Here is a 17,780-nt window from a genome sequence, read left to right on the forward strand (position 1 = left end):
TCTCTCTCTCTCACACACACACACACACACCCTTCTCCTTCTTCCCTCTCTCTCTGACACACATATACATACACACATACCCCTTCCCTCCCTCTCTGTCTCTGTCTCTCACACACACACACCTTCCCAGCAATGGTCATCTCTATATTGATCCCACATGGTCGCTCCCTTCTCACACACACACCTTCCCAGCAATGGTCATCTCTATATTGATCCCACATGGTCGCTCCCTATACCTTCTACCTCTGTATCATACAATTATCTTTGCTGTACTAATTTCTTTGTTAATAATTCTTTGTTTTTTCCCTCTGAGTCAGGGTTTCTCTGTGTAGCCCTGGCTGTCCTGTAACTCACTATGTAGACCAGGCTAGCCTCAAACTCACGAGCTCTGCCTACCTCTGCCTCCCGAGTGCTGGGATTAAAGATGTGCACCACAAACGCCTGGCAATAAATCTTTATGTTCTTAATGTTATACTTTCTGTTAAATCTAGAGAAGAATTTCTGGTCTTACTGGACATCTGTAACAAGATTTTCTATGGAAGAGGAAACTTCTGTAGAAAACAGTTATAGTTATAGAGGAAACTATAACATAAAAATGCTCTGATTCACTGGGAATCAGACACAGACAGAGTGCAACATCTCCAGTTCTGGCACAGGTACCTAGGGGATATATGGGAAGATGTATGCTGCAGGAATGGTCACAGCACTCCCAAACCATTACAGCTGACATGACCAACGGGGAAAGGAAAGCCGCATGCTCACACAATGAATACGGGTGCAGCCTGTGCATTACCGTCTGTGAGTCTCAGAGTCTGTGTATTAGCATGACTAAGTCTTAATAATTTATTTCTGAGCCAAAAAGCAGAAGAAAACAGAACAGCCCTTTATACACATAGCTACAATAAGTCCAAAGTGCCAACAGGAAACAGTAATCTAAAAACGCACAGGTAAACAGGATAAGTGGCTATGTCTAGATTGAAGAACAGTGACTGGAGAGGTCATAGAGATGTTTGTGATGTTTAATCTAAATAAAGAGGATATTCTTGGTTATGATTTTTGTTATTTTTTTATGTTTGAAATATATAATCATAAAATTAAAAATATTAAATTGACACTACTTAGGTGAATGACAGAATAGGAATAAAATTGACAAAAATTCAACTAATAAATGGAATTAAAGATAGCAAATTAGGGATCATCAGAATTCCTTGAAAGCAAGTCATCACTAGAGAGAAACAGTGACTTGGGGGAATGCAGGATAAGAGCAATCAAATGATCGTCCTAACAGAGCAGGCTCAGTTCACTGCAGTGTTACATCTGATCTTACAAAATAAAACAGACCTCCACATATACCTTGGGCCACACTGGAAAGCAACAACCACATTATGATCGCAAAGCCAAGCTTACATTAATACCAACACTACCTACCAGTGGCCATGTTTAGGCCACTTTATAGATTCCTCGGGGGTAGGAAATGCTGGGTGCAGTTGTACACTGAATGCCAACAGCTCTGGTTCCTCTAAGGAGCTGAAAGGCCCTGTTCTCTTCTTGTGCAGTGCAGCTTCAGTGCTAACTGCCTCACTACCAGTTTGCCAGAGCCGCCTAACAAAGCACAATGGGCCAAGAGAGTTCATTCAGTAGAAACGTGGCTTTTCAGAACTGAGACCAAGGTGCCCTTGGCATAGGTGTTAGCATCTTGAGATCCCAGGGAGCCTCCGGCACTCAGGCCTCTCGCTTTGCAGTGAGGATACAGTGCTCACTGACTCAGTTCTCACACAGGCTGCCCTTTGTGCCTAAACTTCCTTCTTTACCCAGTTCCAGCTGACTGAGGCTCCTGTCAGCCTGACTCTAACCTCTCTGGTTAGTCTCACCTCCACTCACATTCCAAGGGTTGGAGCCTGGGATGGGGTGAGGACCTGATTCACTCACGACAATCCCTGGAAGTCTCTACTGCATGGTCTCTTTCAGGGTTATATCCCATTCATAATCCTTCACATTATAAATAGGAGATGGCAGCCTTCAGATGTCTTAGCATTCCTTCCATTTGAATCTGGAGAACAGAGTTTATATCATAAGTCACTATGTATTATAAGTCTCTCAAGTTCAGGGTTTTGGTAGATTTATGCATGCAGAATTTTACATGCTTAAGGAAATTTTTATATCTAGGTACTTAGTTAACATAAAAAGTTTGATATTACTGTATACATGGAAGTGGAAGATGAGTAAACAACATGGAAATGGTCACTGAGCTTTCAGTGTGAGCTTTAAAGTAGTGGAGATCTTCAATTCTATACTGACAACATCTGCTCTATTCACAACATGGCCATTGAATATGCAGCCACAGTGCTGATTAAAGTAAAAAGAATATGCATTACCATATGGAGTTTTCAGATGAGTAGAGTGTCATTCAAACACGTTCTCTTTCTATTCAACATGTTTTCTGTAATTTTAACCAGTTTAAACTAGCCATTTCCACACTGGTCACTCATCAAAGATTTTTTTTTAAAAGATATTTTTAACATACTCTAATATACATATATTTACAAATCATGCACATATACTATTGTTATAAAATGTTTTACTAATTATAAGATATACAAAATTAGGGCCAAACAAATTAAATAAAATCCAAATATTCCCATTGTAACACACCTAAAAGTAGTGCTAGCATATTCCATTTTAGAGGCCACTAGTTTACAGTCTTTTTGCACCCTGAATCCCAGCATGCTCTTCTCCTGAATTCCAGATCTATGTACCCTCAACTCCCGTGGATACTTCATCCTAACTGAAGTAGGGAGCTTTTCTCTGCTACCACAGGCTGGAGCTGGGTCAGACCGTTTTCTTACACACAATTCAATCAAGTAAAAACATTATAGAGCCTAGGACTGGACCACACATCCTCTGACATATGGATGCACCCTGCACCCTCTCTGTGCTTTCTTTCACCTTCCTGCCCCTGCCCCAACCATTTGGAGTGCTGCTCAGACTGTCCGCCTCAGAGCACTGTGTAAGTCCCTGGTGAACCTCCTGCATTCTGAGCTGCTTTCCCAGATTATGCTAACCTCTCACACTGCTGCCAAAGTGGCAATCTAAAATGCAAATTTCAGCTTCTCCACTCTATGCCTGCCAAAGGTTTCGTTTTCACAGAATAAAATTTGGAAAACTCAGCATGAAAAAGTTCACTCCAGTGTAGTCCCTGCCTAGTTGTCTTCTATCCCTTTTTACTCTACTTCCAATGCCCCTTGCCAAGTAACTTCTGAAAGCATCCTCCTCCTCCTCCCCCTCCTCCTCCTCCTCTCCCTCCTCACAGTTCCAGGTTTTCAATTATGCCGTCATTCCTGTCCTGAGGACCTTTAAGACTCAAGCCAACCACATATTTCTCTAAAGTTATTTGTCAAGAGAAAGGTGATGATTTCCTTCTTTTATCTGGAGACATAGATAAGTGTGTTGAATCAAAGTAATTTACTTTTTTAGAAAACGTGGGAAGAAAATCCCTCCCGGTGCAAAGGATGAACCACACTGAGGCGGCGGCGGCGGCGACAAAGGCCACTGAGAAGCTGTAACTGAGGGGCGAATGCATCTTAACTGCAGTTGTGAACTGGTAGAAATGAAGAGAAGCGAGTCTTCCTTTTTAAAGAGGAAGAGCAGGAGAGAGAGAGGAGAGCATTCTTACGGCCAATCCAGAACGCTGAAAGCCTGAGACGTGAGCGAGCGAGTGCAGCTGGGAAAGCTCACAGTGCATAGGAAGGGGCACTGGAGACACTCCGCAAGGCTGAAATCAGATACTGTCTTACAACAGAGCGACTACAGAGCCCATTCTGCATTGCTACACTGCTTTGACTCACCAGGTATCTTTTCAAGGTTCTAAAGCCACATGGGCTAGTTAAGTCTGTCATTATCCCCATTGTGTCTTCAGCCATCTGGTATAATCAAAACCCCATTGTTCTACCATCTCAAAATTCCAAAATGAGTATCTCCGGTAAGGACAGGTGTAGACGGTAGCCCAGGGAACCCAGGATCTGTTAGGACTTGAAGATGAGATTGTGTAGTAATACTGGGAACTAGAGACCTACTTTTGTACTCTGGGTTATTTCTTGGTGATACCATTAAAAGGCAGGTGAGCCCTGCCTTTGTTACCATAGAGTTGGAGAGAGAGAGAGAGAGAGAGAGAGAGAGAGAGAGAGAGAGAGAGAGAGAGAGAGAGAGGTGGAGGAGGTAGGGAAGCTATCTTATCACCTAGAGGGGAATACCATAAACTGGGCAGCTTGCACACAGTAATTGATTTCACCTCAGTTCAGGAAGCTGAAGGGAAAGACACTGGCAGGCACAGTATCTGGTGAGGTCTCACCTTCTGCTTCACTGCACCACATACAGCAGCTGGGGCAGAAATTTCTCTCAGGCCTCTTTTACAAAAGCACTGATCTCATTAAGGAGGACTTTCTTACCTCACGACTTTATCTCCTCCTCACCATCCAACCCCCATGTCCCAATACTACCAACCTGGAAGTTAGGATTTCAGTATACGAATTGAGTGTGCTATGAATACTTAGACCACAAGAAATTAAATGTAGCAACTAATTAAATTAGCCTGTAGTTATTACACCAGCAATAAAAAAGCTAGCAGCAAGCAGTTCTGAAATAAAAAGTTAGTATGCACTTATATCCTATAGCTCCTAAAACTGGCTACAGAGACACCTTAATTATACTCTATGTGGTAGACACTTAATCTGTCCCCCACTTAAAAGGGTTACTGCTACTCATGCTAATACCCTTCCCCTACACAGAAGGCTATCAAGTACTTAAGAGTATTGTGTCATGTCTGATACATATAAAACTGCAGAAAGAAGATTTAAAAAAAAACACTGGAAAGAACCGGGGCCTGTAAGATGGTCAACAGGCAAAGACACTTGCCACCATGTCTGACAACCTGAGTTCTTCAAGCCCTGGGACCCACACGGTGGAAGCAGAGAACTGGTTTCCGCAGACTGTCCTCTGGCCCCCACATGCATACTGCTATACAAACACATCATTGGTGTACATACACAGAAGGATAATTAAGTGTAACAAAAATTTAAATAGAAAGCTGGGCATGGTCACACATGTCTTTAATCCCAGAATTTGGGAAGCAGAGGCAGATGGATCTCTTGAGTTTGAGATACTACTCTAACAGTACCAGGACAGCCAGGGCTACACAGAGAAACCCTGTCTCAAAAAATGAAAAAGTAAAATTAAGTTAAATTAAAATACGAAACAGAAAGGAATAGTAAGTAAGTGGAAAGGTCCTGGGGCTAGCGTCTAGGATCAGTAAGAAGTCTACAGTAGCTGGAGTGTAATGTTGGCTGGAGAGAATCGGTACAAACTGGAGATGGGCTCAGAGATGTAAGGAGCTGAGATTATGTGCTAAGTGTTCCTAACTGCTGAGCAGTCTTTCCAAACGCCAAAGCCAGGGGATCTTGACAAATGTCCTCATAGGAATTGCCTCTGTATAAAAGGGACAAATTATTCTTATACTACTAACTGCTCTGAACCTAGAAGAATGTGATGGTTTGTATATGTTTGGCCCAGGGAGTGGCACTATTAGAAGGTGTGGCCTTTTTGGAGAAAGTGTGTCATTGTGGGTGTGGGCTACCCCATCCTAGCTGCCTTGGAGCCAGTATTCTGCTAGCAGTCTTCAGATGAAGATATAGAAGTCCTAGCTCCTCCTGCACCACGCCTGCCTGGATGCTGCCACGTTCCCACCTTAATGATAATGAACCTCTAAACCTGTAAGCCCGACCCAAATTAAATGTTGTCCTTAGAAGAGTTGTCTTGGTCATGATGTCTGCTCACAGCAGTAAAACCCCAACTAAGACAAAGAGGTTAAAGGAAAGCCCTAGAAGGTCAATCTAACTGTGCAATAACTTATCTGTGTATTAGAGAGCAAATCTGAGAGGCACCAGAGCCCTAGAGTCCCATGCAGTCCCAGAGAGTCCCTCAGAGTCCCATAGCGGTCCACAGAGTCCCACAGAGTCCTAAGGAATCCTTAAGAACACCTAGTGGGTGTTCTAAGCACAGAACAACCCCGCCTGGGAGAAAATAACCAACACACACACACACACACCACAGGTGGTAAGGTCAGAATAGTAAGACATTAAAACAACCATTATGAGTCCTTGATGCAAGAAGATAGAGGAAAGTGGAACACAATGAAGGAGGAAACACAGCACAGGAAAACCTAAATGACTTGCAGAAGAGAGAAATACATCACACATGAAAAACATAGAAAATGAAACCAGTAGCTAAAATTGAAATAGCTGAATTACGAATTGTTGAAAGCAGTTGCAGAAGACCAGTGAAATTTCTTCATGCTCAAAATATAAACCTGGCAGTGATCATAGGAACATGAGAAACCCACTGAAAGGAAGAGCCAGGGCTAGTGAGGGGATCAATGCAGAGCTGTGACAGTGGCCCATCCAACAGCAGATTCCACGTCAAGCTGTGAAGAGAACAATTACAATCATAATTTGGGGGGAAAACCCAAATGTTTTACTAATTTAAAACCATAAGTCCAGTTACCAAAACTTCAACAAATCTTATGTAAATGTAATATGTAAAATGAGTGTAATATGAAGAAAACCAAGGTACAATATAATCGCGTTGTTGAAAGCCATCAGGGGAGGGGGGGATGGGGGGAAAGGAGCAGGAGAATGAAAGATGACTGACTGATGACCTACGCTAAGCTAATAATGCAAGCTTCTTATCAGAAACCATACACATCAACAAGTCAGCACCAGAGTGACACAGTGTTGCAGAATGGTGTGCCCAGGCACTGCAGCCACCACCACAGCATCACAGCAACCATGGCTGTTTACAGAAGACTCTCAACATGGGGCCTGTTGCCCTCCCCTCATAGAGAGGCCATTCCCACCTGCACCTTCCCGTCAATGGTGTGTAATTCTGCCCGAGCTGCATAGAATCTTACAGCTATGGGTCTCTATACTCGGAAGGGTGGAGTTGGAGAGTAAAAGGACAGCTGAAGGGTGGGTACCGTCTATGCAACTGTGGTTCCTTTCTCCTCTCACCCAAGAAATAACAGAAATAGGTAGGTGGACAGTCTAGAAGATGCCAACCTATAGGCTTGAACCTTTGCAAATGCAACCTATAACTAACTGAACTGGCAATTCTCTGAGTGTACTTGAAGACTCGAAAGACGAGGCATCTATGAAGCACAGTCGCGCACGTGATGAAAACACTCCTGCATGGTATCAGTTCAGGAATCTTACTGAACCTCTTAGGCCCTCCCTCGGATCTCTTCAATCAGAGCCCCAGGGATGAGACTTGAATCTGTATCTTTAACAGTCTTCCCAATTGCTAGGCTCCAGAGCTTTGCAAGCTACTAGTCTAACACAAGACTCTGGAGATGGACCCCACACAGGCAGTGCAGACTCAAGTCTTCACCGCTCCTGGTGATAGGAGGGCCCTTGGTACTGAGCTTCAGTGCGACTCCTTCAACTTTCTGGTGATGACGAGCTCAAGATGGGTGCGTGTTCACAAATGTGTGAGTGTCGTCAAGTGTGAGCCAAAGGAGTGTTTATGGAGATATAGCTCCCCACACCTCTATTCCACAAAGAAACAGGCCTGTCCCATCACTTTTAATTTCCAGAGACAAGGCTTTCAGGTAATGACACACACAATAATAATAATAATAATAATAATAATAATAATAATAATAATGACACTAGTCTGCCTTAGCCAGAGCAATCACCACTCACTCAGCCATGCAAGAACTCGACTTATGTTTCCTCTGAATCTCCTGACACAGGAATGATCCCCATTTACAAAAACAAAACTAGGCCACAGGTCGTAACTTGTTCAAAGTCATGTAACTAGAGTAAATCAAGGATTTAACTAAAGAAATGGGACAACAAAGACCAGTTCTCTGAGCCTGCCCAGTGGGTTTGTTGGAAAGAGGTGGCTGTCTCAAATCCTTTAAGGGTATATTCAAGATTATTTCAAGCTCGTCTACTAGATGCCAGAACCCAATGTTAGTTACTGCTGTTGGTACCTGCCGGCTCAGCTAGAGGTCAGCTAGAGGAATCCTGGGAAGCTTCCAGGCTGAGGTCTCCACTGTAAAAGTGATGGTTATGAGCCATTTATTTCGCTAACACGGCAGAAAAACAGGGGCATTCCTGACTCCACCTCAACTGAAAACTGAACAGTCTTTTAAAGTTTTCTACTGTATCCAAATCTCAGAAGGTGGTGGAAAGGACCTGAATGAGCTTTGGGGGTAGAGTCGGTCTCTCAGAAGCAGATGCTCAGGGTTTTAGAGTGCATATTAAAAAAAAAAAAAGACCCCACTCTGCCCCAACACACACACACAGGTGGCAGACTGCAGGAGACAGGCTGAGGAGGCACTTCTCTGAGGTCCAAGTCGGGAAGACTCAAGACAGCTTACCCTTTTCAGGGGTCTGAGTGATCACTCAGAAACCACAGCTTCTTTCAGGGTCAGGCAACAGTTATGGGGACGCTAGGGCTCTGCCTACTTAAGAGGTGATTATCAAAACAACAGGCCAAGAAAATATCACACCAGCAAAGAGACTCTAGATCAAGGGAGCCAAGAATGTCAGCAGTGTACAAACTCAGAAAGAGAATGGCAGGAAGGCGGGGAATTTTTACACATCCACTGCTCTGCTGAGAGGCAGATGACACTGTCCACACTCCATGGGAGAAACAAAGACACAGATAACCCAAGTTACCTACAGTCACACAGACAAGCCCATGGCAGAGCTGGCTTCAGTGGCTCTTCAGTCTTAATTTTAAGGGCTAGACAATGCAGCTTTTCTCTAGAAAAGGCAGTGGGAACTGAGGTAGAGGCGGCAAGGATGAAACTATGGGGCTGCCATGCGATGAAAGGAGTGGGCTTTAAACCAGCCCACTGCTGTGTGTGCATAGTCATCTGCTTGGATGGGCCAGAGGTCTTTCTTCCAGACAGAATCCAATCAGGTAATCAGAATTCCAAGCAAGTCCATCCTGCAGTACAGTGCTAGGCATTCACTGCACACAAGGCAGGGTTACACAGAAGTGTCCTAGATGATGCAGCTCACTCCTTATTTTCCATCTATCTTTGTGTGGAGTCAGGTAGATCCCTGGGGCTCACTTAGTCATCCTGCTCTGCTCCATGTCCCATCCCGTCTCAAAAACCAAGGTGGACAGTGCTTGACAGATAACACTAGACTAGATGTCCTCTAGTTTCCACGTGTATGAACACATATGTGCATACACACACATGAATAAATAAACACACACACACACACCTGCAAACATAGTAACAGGGTGCTTACCTGGCACGAATGGCTCTGGGTTCAATTCCCAGTATCATCAAGCAACAATAGCAGTAGAGCTCAAGTTCTTTCCCAATGAAAGGCAAAGAGAAAAACACCAGGAATGTGTTAATCTTAGATAAGAAATGTATGGGTGGTTGGTTGTGAAGTGAGGATGTTGGGGAAAGGCAGGTATCTGTTCACAGATTCATGAAGGCTTATTTATTTTCTGCATGTGAGTATTTTGTCTGATATTTGTGTATGTACCATGTGCCTGCATGGTGCTCACAGAAACCAGAAGAGGACAACACAGTCTTGGAAATGAAATTACAGATGGTTTGAGCTGCCAAGTGTGTGGTAGGAATTTAACCTGGCCCTTTGCTAGAGCAGTTAATGTTTTTAACTGCTGAGCTGTCTCTAGCCGCTGTTCAGTAATTTAGGAACATTACATTTGTCTTACTTAGGGATAAGTCTACAACAAAGGCTCATTTCAACAGGGACAGTCAAGCTGTCCGGTGTCCATAGGTGCTCCTACACATGCTTGAGCAGCTTCACTCACTATCTCTAGGCCGAGTGCTACCCGCACTGGTTTACTGTGAAGTAGACTCCTTCCGAGGATTGTCCTTTGAATCCGAAGCAAAGGCTTTTTCTAACTCATAAACAAACTTGGAGCAAGGTTAAATATACTTGATATTAAAATGATGGTTTTGGGGTGCAGGAAATGGCTTGCCCGAGTGCAAGCATGAGGACTGAGTTCAGATCCCTGAACCCACATGTAAAGTGGGAGAACGTGGCATCTGCCTGTAATTGCAGCCTTGGGGAGGCAGAGAAAGGAGGATGCCCAGGGCTCACTGTCCAGCCAATCTAGATGGCAAATAAGACAGGATAGGTGAAAAACTGTCTCAGAAAGCAAGGGAGGAAGCAGATGGCTGCCAGGGAGGGGTGCCATCATTCTTTCAGTGGTACAGCCACTAGTAGGGTGACAGTGCACCACTGGAGGGCTAACCCATGCACTTCTGGGCAACACTAACTGGATTTAATAGATCATAAAGATAAGGAGGACACGAAGTTGGAAGGATATATCTGGAAGGCACTGGAGGCAGAGTAGATGATATGGCCAAAATACACTGTATTCATGCATAAAATTCACACAGAATAAATAAAAATATTATGTAAAAAATTAGGTGTTGAGCAACTTGAACCAGGTAGACTCTGGGCTTAGCTAAAAGCAATTCTATAGAAATAATGGATTCTTTCAGTAAAATATGAAGTGAATGTTGGCCACCTGTAACAGTAAAACCCAAGGGTGGGACTCATCTAATTACTTCCATCCTGAGGCTGAGACTCCGTCCACCTCTGTTGTCACTGCACCAGTGGAAGTCGATGAGCAGTTCACCCCATGGCACAGGGTTCAGAAACAGAAGATGTGGGTTTTAGTAGAGTTCACCCAGTCCTTAGTCCTGTACCATGAGTCAAGGGTGAGACTGTACCAATGATAAAACAATGGTCCATGATATAGCCAAGGGAGAAACAGTAATACAGATTTCTACTCACACAGTAGTAAAAACTACATCCAAGCACATAAAAGCTTAGTTTACAAGTATGCAGAAATGTTGTCTAGCCATGGTGGCATAGGCCTTCAATCCCAGCATTTGAGAGGCAGAGCAGAGCCTGGTCTGTAGAGCTAGTTCCAGGGTAGCTCAGGCTACACAAAGAAACTCTATCTCAAAAACAGCAACAAAGATCAAACCAAACCAAACAAGCAAACACTCCAGAAATGCCACCTACCACTCAGAGGAAGTTTAGTTCTATTTCCCCAGAATTCTCAGGGATCTCAGGCTATGGGGTAAGAAAAGTACCGACAGCGATACAATTTCCAAAGGCTGCCCTGGCTCCTGTGGTCGCTTACAGAGTTAACCTCAAAATAATAAAGATATTTCGACGGGGCTTACTCAGACTTTAGGAAAACATTACCGGACGTGAGAAGTGGAAAGTAGTGCATAAGAGAGATGTGCTGCTACCATGACATCCGTTCTGTGTGCACAATTCTCGGACACAGTCAATACTGGCTTGTTACTATCTGACATTTCACTTGTGTCCTAATGTTGGCATATTGGAAATGTCTATGTATGTTCTCAGTCTCAACAGACTATGCAGAACTAGAAGTGGGGTGTGGGAGCAATGGCCAGAAGTTAAGAGCACTGGCTGTTCTTCCAGGGGACCTGGATCTGAATCCCAGCACCCATCCAGTGATTTGCAGCCATGTTAACTCCAGTTCTATGGGGATCTGATACCGCGCTCTTCTGACTTCTACGGGCACCATGCACAGTCATGGTTCAAGTGCATACATACAGGCTGTCTGCACTCCTTTCGATGCCTCTGGCTAGCAATCTCCACCTCAGGATGCTTGTGGCGTCTCTGCTCCCTCCCTCAGAACCTCCTCTTAGTGTCTATCACCTGCTGAGGATACACATGCAATCTCTTCTTGTTCTCTACAAAAAGGGACATAAAAGGCCTCAACCAAACACAAAACACAGGCATTGGTGGAGAAATAAAAGATCCAGGAAATAAATTCTAGAAGAGGAAAGAGCACAAAGTGTCTTTTATAATAAAACAGTACATGAAGAAAGAGGAGGGGAGCCATCCATCCTGAACATTTACATAAAGCACTTGCATAACAAACAAACATTCATGCCACACAGAAACAAGGCAACCCAATAAATGATATGACAAGACTTGTTTTTTAACTAACAGCAAAGATTAACAGAGGTCTAGACTAGGCCGTGATCAGAGCGGCAGGTCCTGGCCCCCCCACTCCCCCTTATGGCAGCAGCCAGTAACACCCTGTGTGTGCTGCTCTAGTGAGTCACTGACAAAGCATCCCAAAGTAGACCTGGAATGGGTCTGTAAGTCACAAGGCAAACCAGGACCTGTAAATGTGTGCCCATGGAGGCTTTTTAATCTCGATTTTTGGAGAAATTCTTCAGCACTGTCTCAGGGTTAGGTATATTAGTATGACCATAATAATCAATAATAATAATAATTGATACTAATATTGTAGGGGGTATTTAAACCCCTTACAATCCTGTTTTGGAGGCAGAAACTGATCAAGGAAGAGTGCCTAGAACCCCCTTGGACTTTGTCACAGTCTCTCATGACACCCTACGCCATACAGACGACTACTCTTCACTCTTGAATCAGCTACATTTATGCTAAATTAATAAACATTATTTGAGGGGAAAAAAATCAGGATTTTTAAAATCCTGTTTTGTCAGTAATGTAATGCCCCTTTCATTTAACATCCATGAAGATAACAGACTAATTTTTGAAGTATTTGACAGAAGTAAAACCCATCATAACAATGGTACTAGAACCAGAGGTGGAGGAGAAACCGGTGGCTAGGAGCTGACTGCTTCTGGAAACTACACATCCACAGGAAAAAAACATGGCCAATTAAATAATTTGTTCAATGAGTAAAAAGTATACACTCTCCAGTGCATACTGTACACAGCAGTACCACGATACAGAAAAGACACTATTTGAAGCTCATGAAACATCTCCAGTTCCAGATGTCTTCCAATCAGTGTGTGACTAAATTCTTTGGCCACTTTCTTGCCAATAGTCTTTTCAGATTATTTTGTCACCTCTGATGAGGACAAGGCCAGCAATGTACTTGCAACGCAGTGTTTTAATCTTTGTTAGGTACATAGCTTTTTGAGATCCATATACAACCAGCAGAGTCCTGTGTGTGCAAGTACCCCTCTACTAAGTCACAGATGATAATTCTCAAAACAAGCAGCTTCGAAGGGACAGTGGGAAGAAGGGCGGTCACCCAGCCAGTGCTCAGCAATGATCAGCTTTTATCTGCAATGTGCACATGCAGTCATAAAAGCATCTGAGTGGATGATATTAATGTCCCACAGCTGGCTTTTTTTCATCTGTATGAACTTCCTATCTGTAGAAGACAAATGCCATCCCCTGTCTGATTGACAGATGCCCCAGTGGTTGAAATACTGTCTATAGATAAAAGTTCAGAAAAGAACTGTAAATTAACACCTTTCCTTTACATTGGACAGAGCTAGCTCATTCTCCATAATGCCAAGAAACAGTGGGTTAAATCAGGCCACAAAACCTAAACGGCCAACAGACAGACAGACAGACATCTAGTACTGTACTAGGAGGTCCTTATTGATTTTTCTTTTTCTTTAAAAAACCTTTCATTACCCACCATTCAGAGTTTCCCAAAGGGCAAAGGGGGGAAATACAATGGGAGAGGTAAAAAACTACACAGGATTGTTAGGTTCCGTCATTTGGGGCAAGGCTGCGACCACCATACTGGGTATGCTCTTCCCCTCAAATGGTGTGAAAACGTACGAAACTAATTCAAGTAAAGCCACACAAGACACAGACACTTAAGAGGACCCCTGAAGACCTGCTATTGTGTTTGCACACTAGACCAGTGGTTGTTAACCTGTGGGTCGTGACCCATTTGCGGATCAAAGAACCCTTTCACAGTGATTGCCTGAGACCAACAGAAATGTCAGATATTTACATTGCGATTCACCATCGTAGCAAATATTACAGTTATGAGCTAGCAGTGACAACAATTTTACGACTGGGGGGTCACCACAACATGAAGAACTCTATTAATGGGGTACAGCATTAGGAAGGTTGAGAGCCACTAGATTATAAGGTGCCCTTGAACACCCACAGGGCTGTATACTGTGAAGAGCTGGTCAGAAAAACTAAAATGAAAACAAAACGATTGTTGTGTGCAAATTAACAACAAGTAATTCATTAGCTATATCTAGCCTCCTAACAATTGCTTTTGGAAAGAACACTGGCGAGGCGGAGGCCCACGTGACCTTCAGGTTTATGTTGTCACCATCACTGACTTATAACATAAGATGTTCTGTTTTCTCATCTCCAACCCAACAGTGCACAGGCACCAATCACACCTAATACAGAATCTCGGGCTGGATAAAGTCCAAACTCAGCGCTGCACATCCACCCTGGGCAGTGCTCCTGACAGACTGCCACTTGCCAACCCTCATACACCCACACTGCTGGGGTGGTCAGATCCAAACCCACATTGGATGCCTGAGCCTCAGAGGTGCAGCCTTCATTCCTTCTACTGCTCTGCAGTTCCATGCCTCTGTATCCTTGGATAAGCTGGCGCCAACTGAGAGGAACCCCTTTCTCTAATCCCCATGCTTCCTCTGACTCCTGCAGACTCAGTCTTACATCCACGGTGGCCTGTGCTTCCCTTTGGATGGGTGAAATACATACGGCACTGTGTTCCCTCACTACTGCTTACTGCATCACTTTCTAGCTGCGTGACCTTGGTCAAGTTCATTAATAACACTGAGGCTACATCCTTGTAGGATGAAAGTCAACATCAATTTGCTCCACAGTGAAAATTACTTTGTGAGCAGAGTAAGGTGTTAAACTTGTCAGTCTAGTCCAAACACTCTAAGGCTAAGCTAAAGGAGAGACAGCTTTACTCTCCAGTTCCCTTCCCAGGATGCTCTGTGCTCTCACTCCCCTGCTCCCTTTGATATTTATTGTTTTTACTTTATGTGCACTGGTGTTTGGCCTGCATGTATGTCCGTGTGAGGGTGTCAGATCCATGATGTTACAGACAGATGTGAGCTGCCATGGGGGCTGGGATTTGAACCCGGGTCCTCTGGAAGAGCCCTCAGTGTTCTTCGTTGCTGACCCATCTCTCCAGCCCCTCTGACCCTGCTTTCTGGGTCCACTAAGTTCTGTGTTTTTATCTGCAGGAAAGACCCGTGGTGATGTGTGGATCATTTAAAAAGAAACGGGATGGGAAGCCTCTGAAAGACATGGGTTTCCAAACAATGTGCACAGAGGTACTGTGCTAGCACATACAACTACTAAGTCCGTCCTCAGTGAATTTATAATCAAGAGGTGACCTAACAGAGTCCACATGAGTCTCATCTTTAAAAGACTAACGAACGTCTTTATTGTCATGAAGAGTAGCAAGACATTTCCTGCTGTGCTCCCTATACCTGATTTGGAATGTGCTGAGTTACTTGCGCCTAATGCATGCATGCTTTAGCATTATCAGAATCACTGATGCAATTCGATACCAAGTCATTGAATACCTGCTTTATGAGTACAAAGATAAAGGTGGTGGACTCTGACCAGAAGCTACCAAATAAACCGAAAGGAAGCTAAGCCATCAATACACATAATGAATATAGATCAGAATAAATAAGATGTATAGAGGGCCAAAAGATCAGGAAAGACATTTGAGTAAGGGCACTGAAGCCCATAAAGTTAATACTGTATGGTACAAATTATTGATGGCCAATAACTTGTTACTACTACATATCATATATATTAATAAATGCTGCATGCCACGCCAGATTATGGATTACCCTTCCTCCTTATTCTGATTTTAAACCTACCCGTGTTGCCTAAAGCATCGTTCAGACCTTTATGACAGTCCCATTTAACAGATGTGAAAACCGAGGTCGTGCAATTTTTCTAGGTTAAGAAGCAAAAGTAAAAATATGTAAAAAGGACCCAAGAGATACGAGAGCATTCTATACAGACGCCAGGCACCCACTTCTCAGGGCCACTTCCTGCAGTTCTTTCCTCTTGTGCCCAACACATCCACTGGGAATAACGTACTGTAGCTCTCCTTTCCCGCCAGGGCTTTTCTCTTCTCGGGTCTTTAACTGAACTGTTGATTCTCATAAAAACACTCAAGCATTTCCACTCACTCCAGGACATGTTATTTAAATCACAGGAGCTTCAGGAGACACGAAACCGAATCAGATATCCAGGTGGACAAAGCCCCTGGTACGGTCAAGAAACTAAAGCTACTGGCTTGGGGATCCGTTCCTGGATACCCTCCAGGGGATGGCAGCAGCACTCACCCAGGAGGCACAATCCACGGCGGAATCCTCCCCTCCTGACCCCGCTAGCAGCTTGGGCGCTGCCGTCTGCTCTTTTACCCTTCACCTGCCGAGGCACCCCGCGCAACCTGCATCCTAACCCGAGGCAGGCATCGCGGGGCAACCGAACCCCCAAACCCCGTCCAGCGCGCGCCGAGCCCGGCCCGCCCCTGGCCAGCCACTTACGGTTCCAGTACACCGGGTAGCACTCTCCTTGAGTGACATCCACCTCGTAGAGGCCGCCGCGCACGCACACCGGCTCGATGGTCACCAGCTCCTCCATCTCCGGCTCAGGCCCCACCGCGCGCGGGCAGAAGCCGCAGGCGCTGTCCTCGTCTTCCTCCCCGAAGCTGGAGCTTGGGCCGCACACCCGGTCTCCATCGCGGCCCCCCGCCCGGGCCTGGGCTCCCGTGGTCTGCAGCAGGGTCCGGAAGGCGAGCTCGATGCGCAGAGAGTCGTAGCCGATGAAGGGCTTCCAGGTCTTCTTGTCTTCCTTGTAGAACCAGCGCACCTCCTCGGGGCCCAGCTCCGTCACTACCTCGTAGCGGTGCCGGGCGGCTGCGCCGCCGGGCCGGGCGCGCTTCCTGTCCCCGGGGCCCCCTCCCGCCGCCCCGCCGCCCCCCGAGTTCTGGGCGACGAGCGGCGGCGGAGGCGAAGAAGAGCTGCCGCCGCCCGCGCTCTCGCCCTCGCTGTAGTAGCGCAGCGACGAGCCGGACTCGGCCGAGCTGAAGTCGTAGGTCTCGTCGCTGAGGCACGGGTCCAGAGCCAGGTGGCTCAGGTCGTCGGCGCCCGGTGCCAGGTGCAGCGGCTCGGCGCGCAGCAGCGACAGCGGCACACTGTCGCCCGGCTGGTGCTCGAAGCAGCAGCCGCCGCCGCCGAACACGCCCGCCGCGTCCGAGCCCAGCTCCCAGGCGCCGCCGCCGCGGCCGTTACGCTCGGGGCTCCGTGGGGCGCCGCGGCCCGGGTAGTTCATGCCGCCGGCGCTTCCGCCACACGCGCATCCGACGCCGCCGCCCTCTCGGCCCGGACTTTATAATCTTTCAAATCCCGAGCAGGGCAGCAGCTGCGGCCGAGGCGACTCCGCCTCCCCGCCGGCCCCCGGCCACCGCAGCGCCGTTCCGGGGCCCGCCCCATTGTTACGCAGCCCTGCGTGGGCGGGGCCACAGGGGCCCCGCCCCCAGCCGCGCGCGCCTCCCCGGAAGGCCCGAGGACGCTGCTGGAGCTCCCGTTTGGCGCTAAGCTGTGCGTAGTCTTCCGCGCCTGGAAGCGGGGGTCAGACGGGGTCGCGGCGGTCTCGGCATCCGTGGAGCCCCTGCCTCACGACTTTCGGCGCAGTGGCTCCGCCCCCCTCGCTTCCACGCCCCTGGATGCCAGCCACAGTGAGGCTCTCGCCCACTCATCTTTACATTTTCGGGTCATGAGCCCCGTGGGTGATTCAGCTGTATGCCCAGAGGGGCCCTGGAAGTTGCTAGCTCACGTTCCTGGCTTTAGGCCTGCTTTCAGCATCCGAAAGACCTGCTAGGTCACCTGGTCTGGCCCTTTCCCAACCTTCAGC

The 17,780-nt window shown here is 46.2% G+C and overlaps 1 protein-coding gene across 7 annotated transcripts in view; it reads right to left on the bottom strand.

The window, feature by feature from the left end:
- Positions 1 to 17,329, bottom strand: part of Ddhd1 (DDHD domain containing 1) — a 69,208-nt gene extending 51,879 nt beyond the window's left edge. For 3 of the 7 annotated variants that reach the window (XM_021181799.2, XM_021181800.1, XM_021181797.1), the window contains exon 1: positions 16,412 to 17,329. In XM_021181799.2, coding sequence (XP_021037458.1) covers positions 16,412 to 17,198 — 787 coding nt within the window. In that variant the 5' untranslated portion in view covers positions 17,199 to 17,329. The remainder of the gene's footprint in view (positions 1 to 16,411) is intronic. The other 4 variants (XM_029468896.1, XM_029468895.1, XM_029468898.1 and 1 more) reach the window with 2 other exon arrangements.
- Between the last annotated feature and the right edge of the window lie 451 nt (positions 17,330 to 17,780).

This window comes from Mus caroli, chromosome 14 (genome assembly GCF_900094665.2).
Source record: "Mus caroli chromosome 14, CAROLI_EIJ_v1.1, whole genome shotgun sequence".
Taxonomy (NCBI): domain Eukaryota; kingdom Metazoa; phylum Chordata; class Mammalia; order Rodentia; family Muridae; genus Mus; species Mus caroli.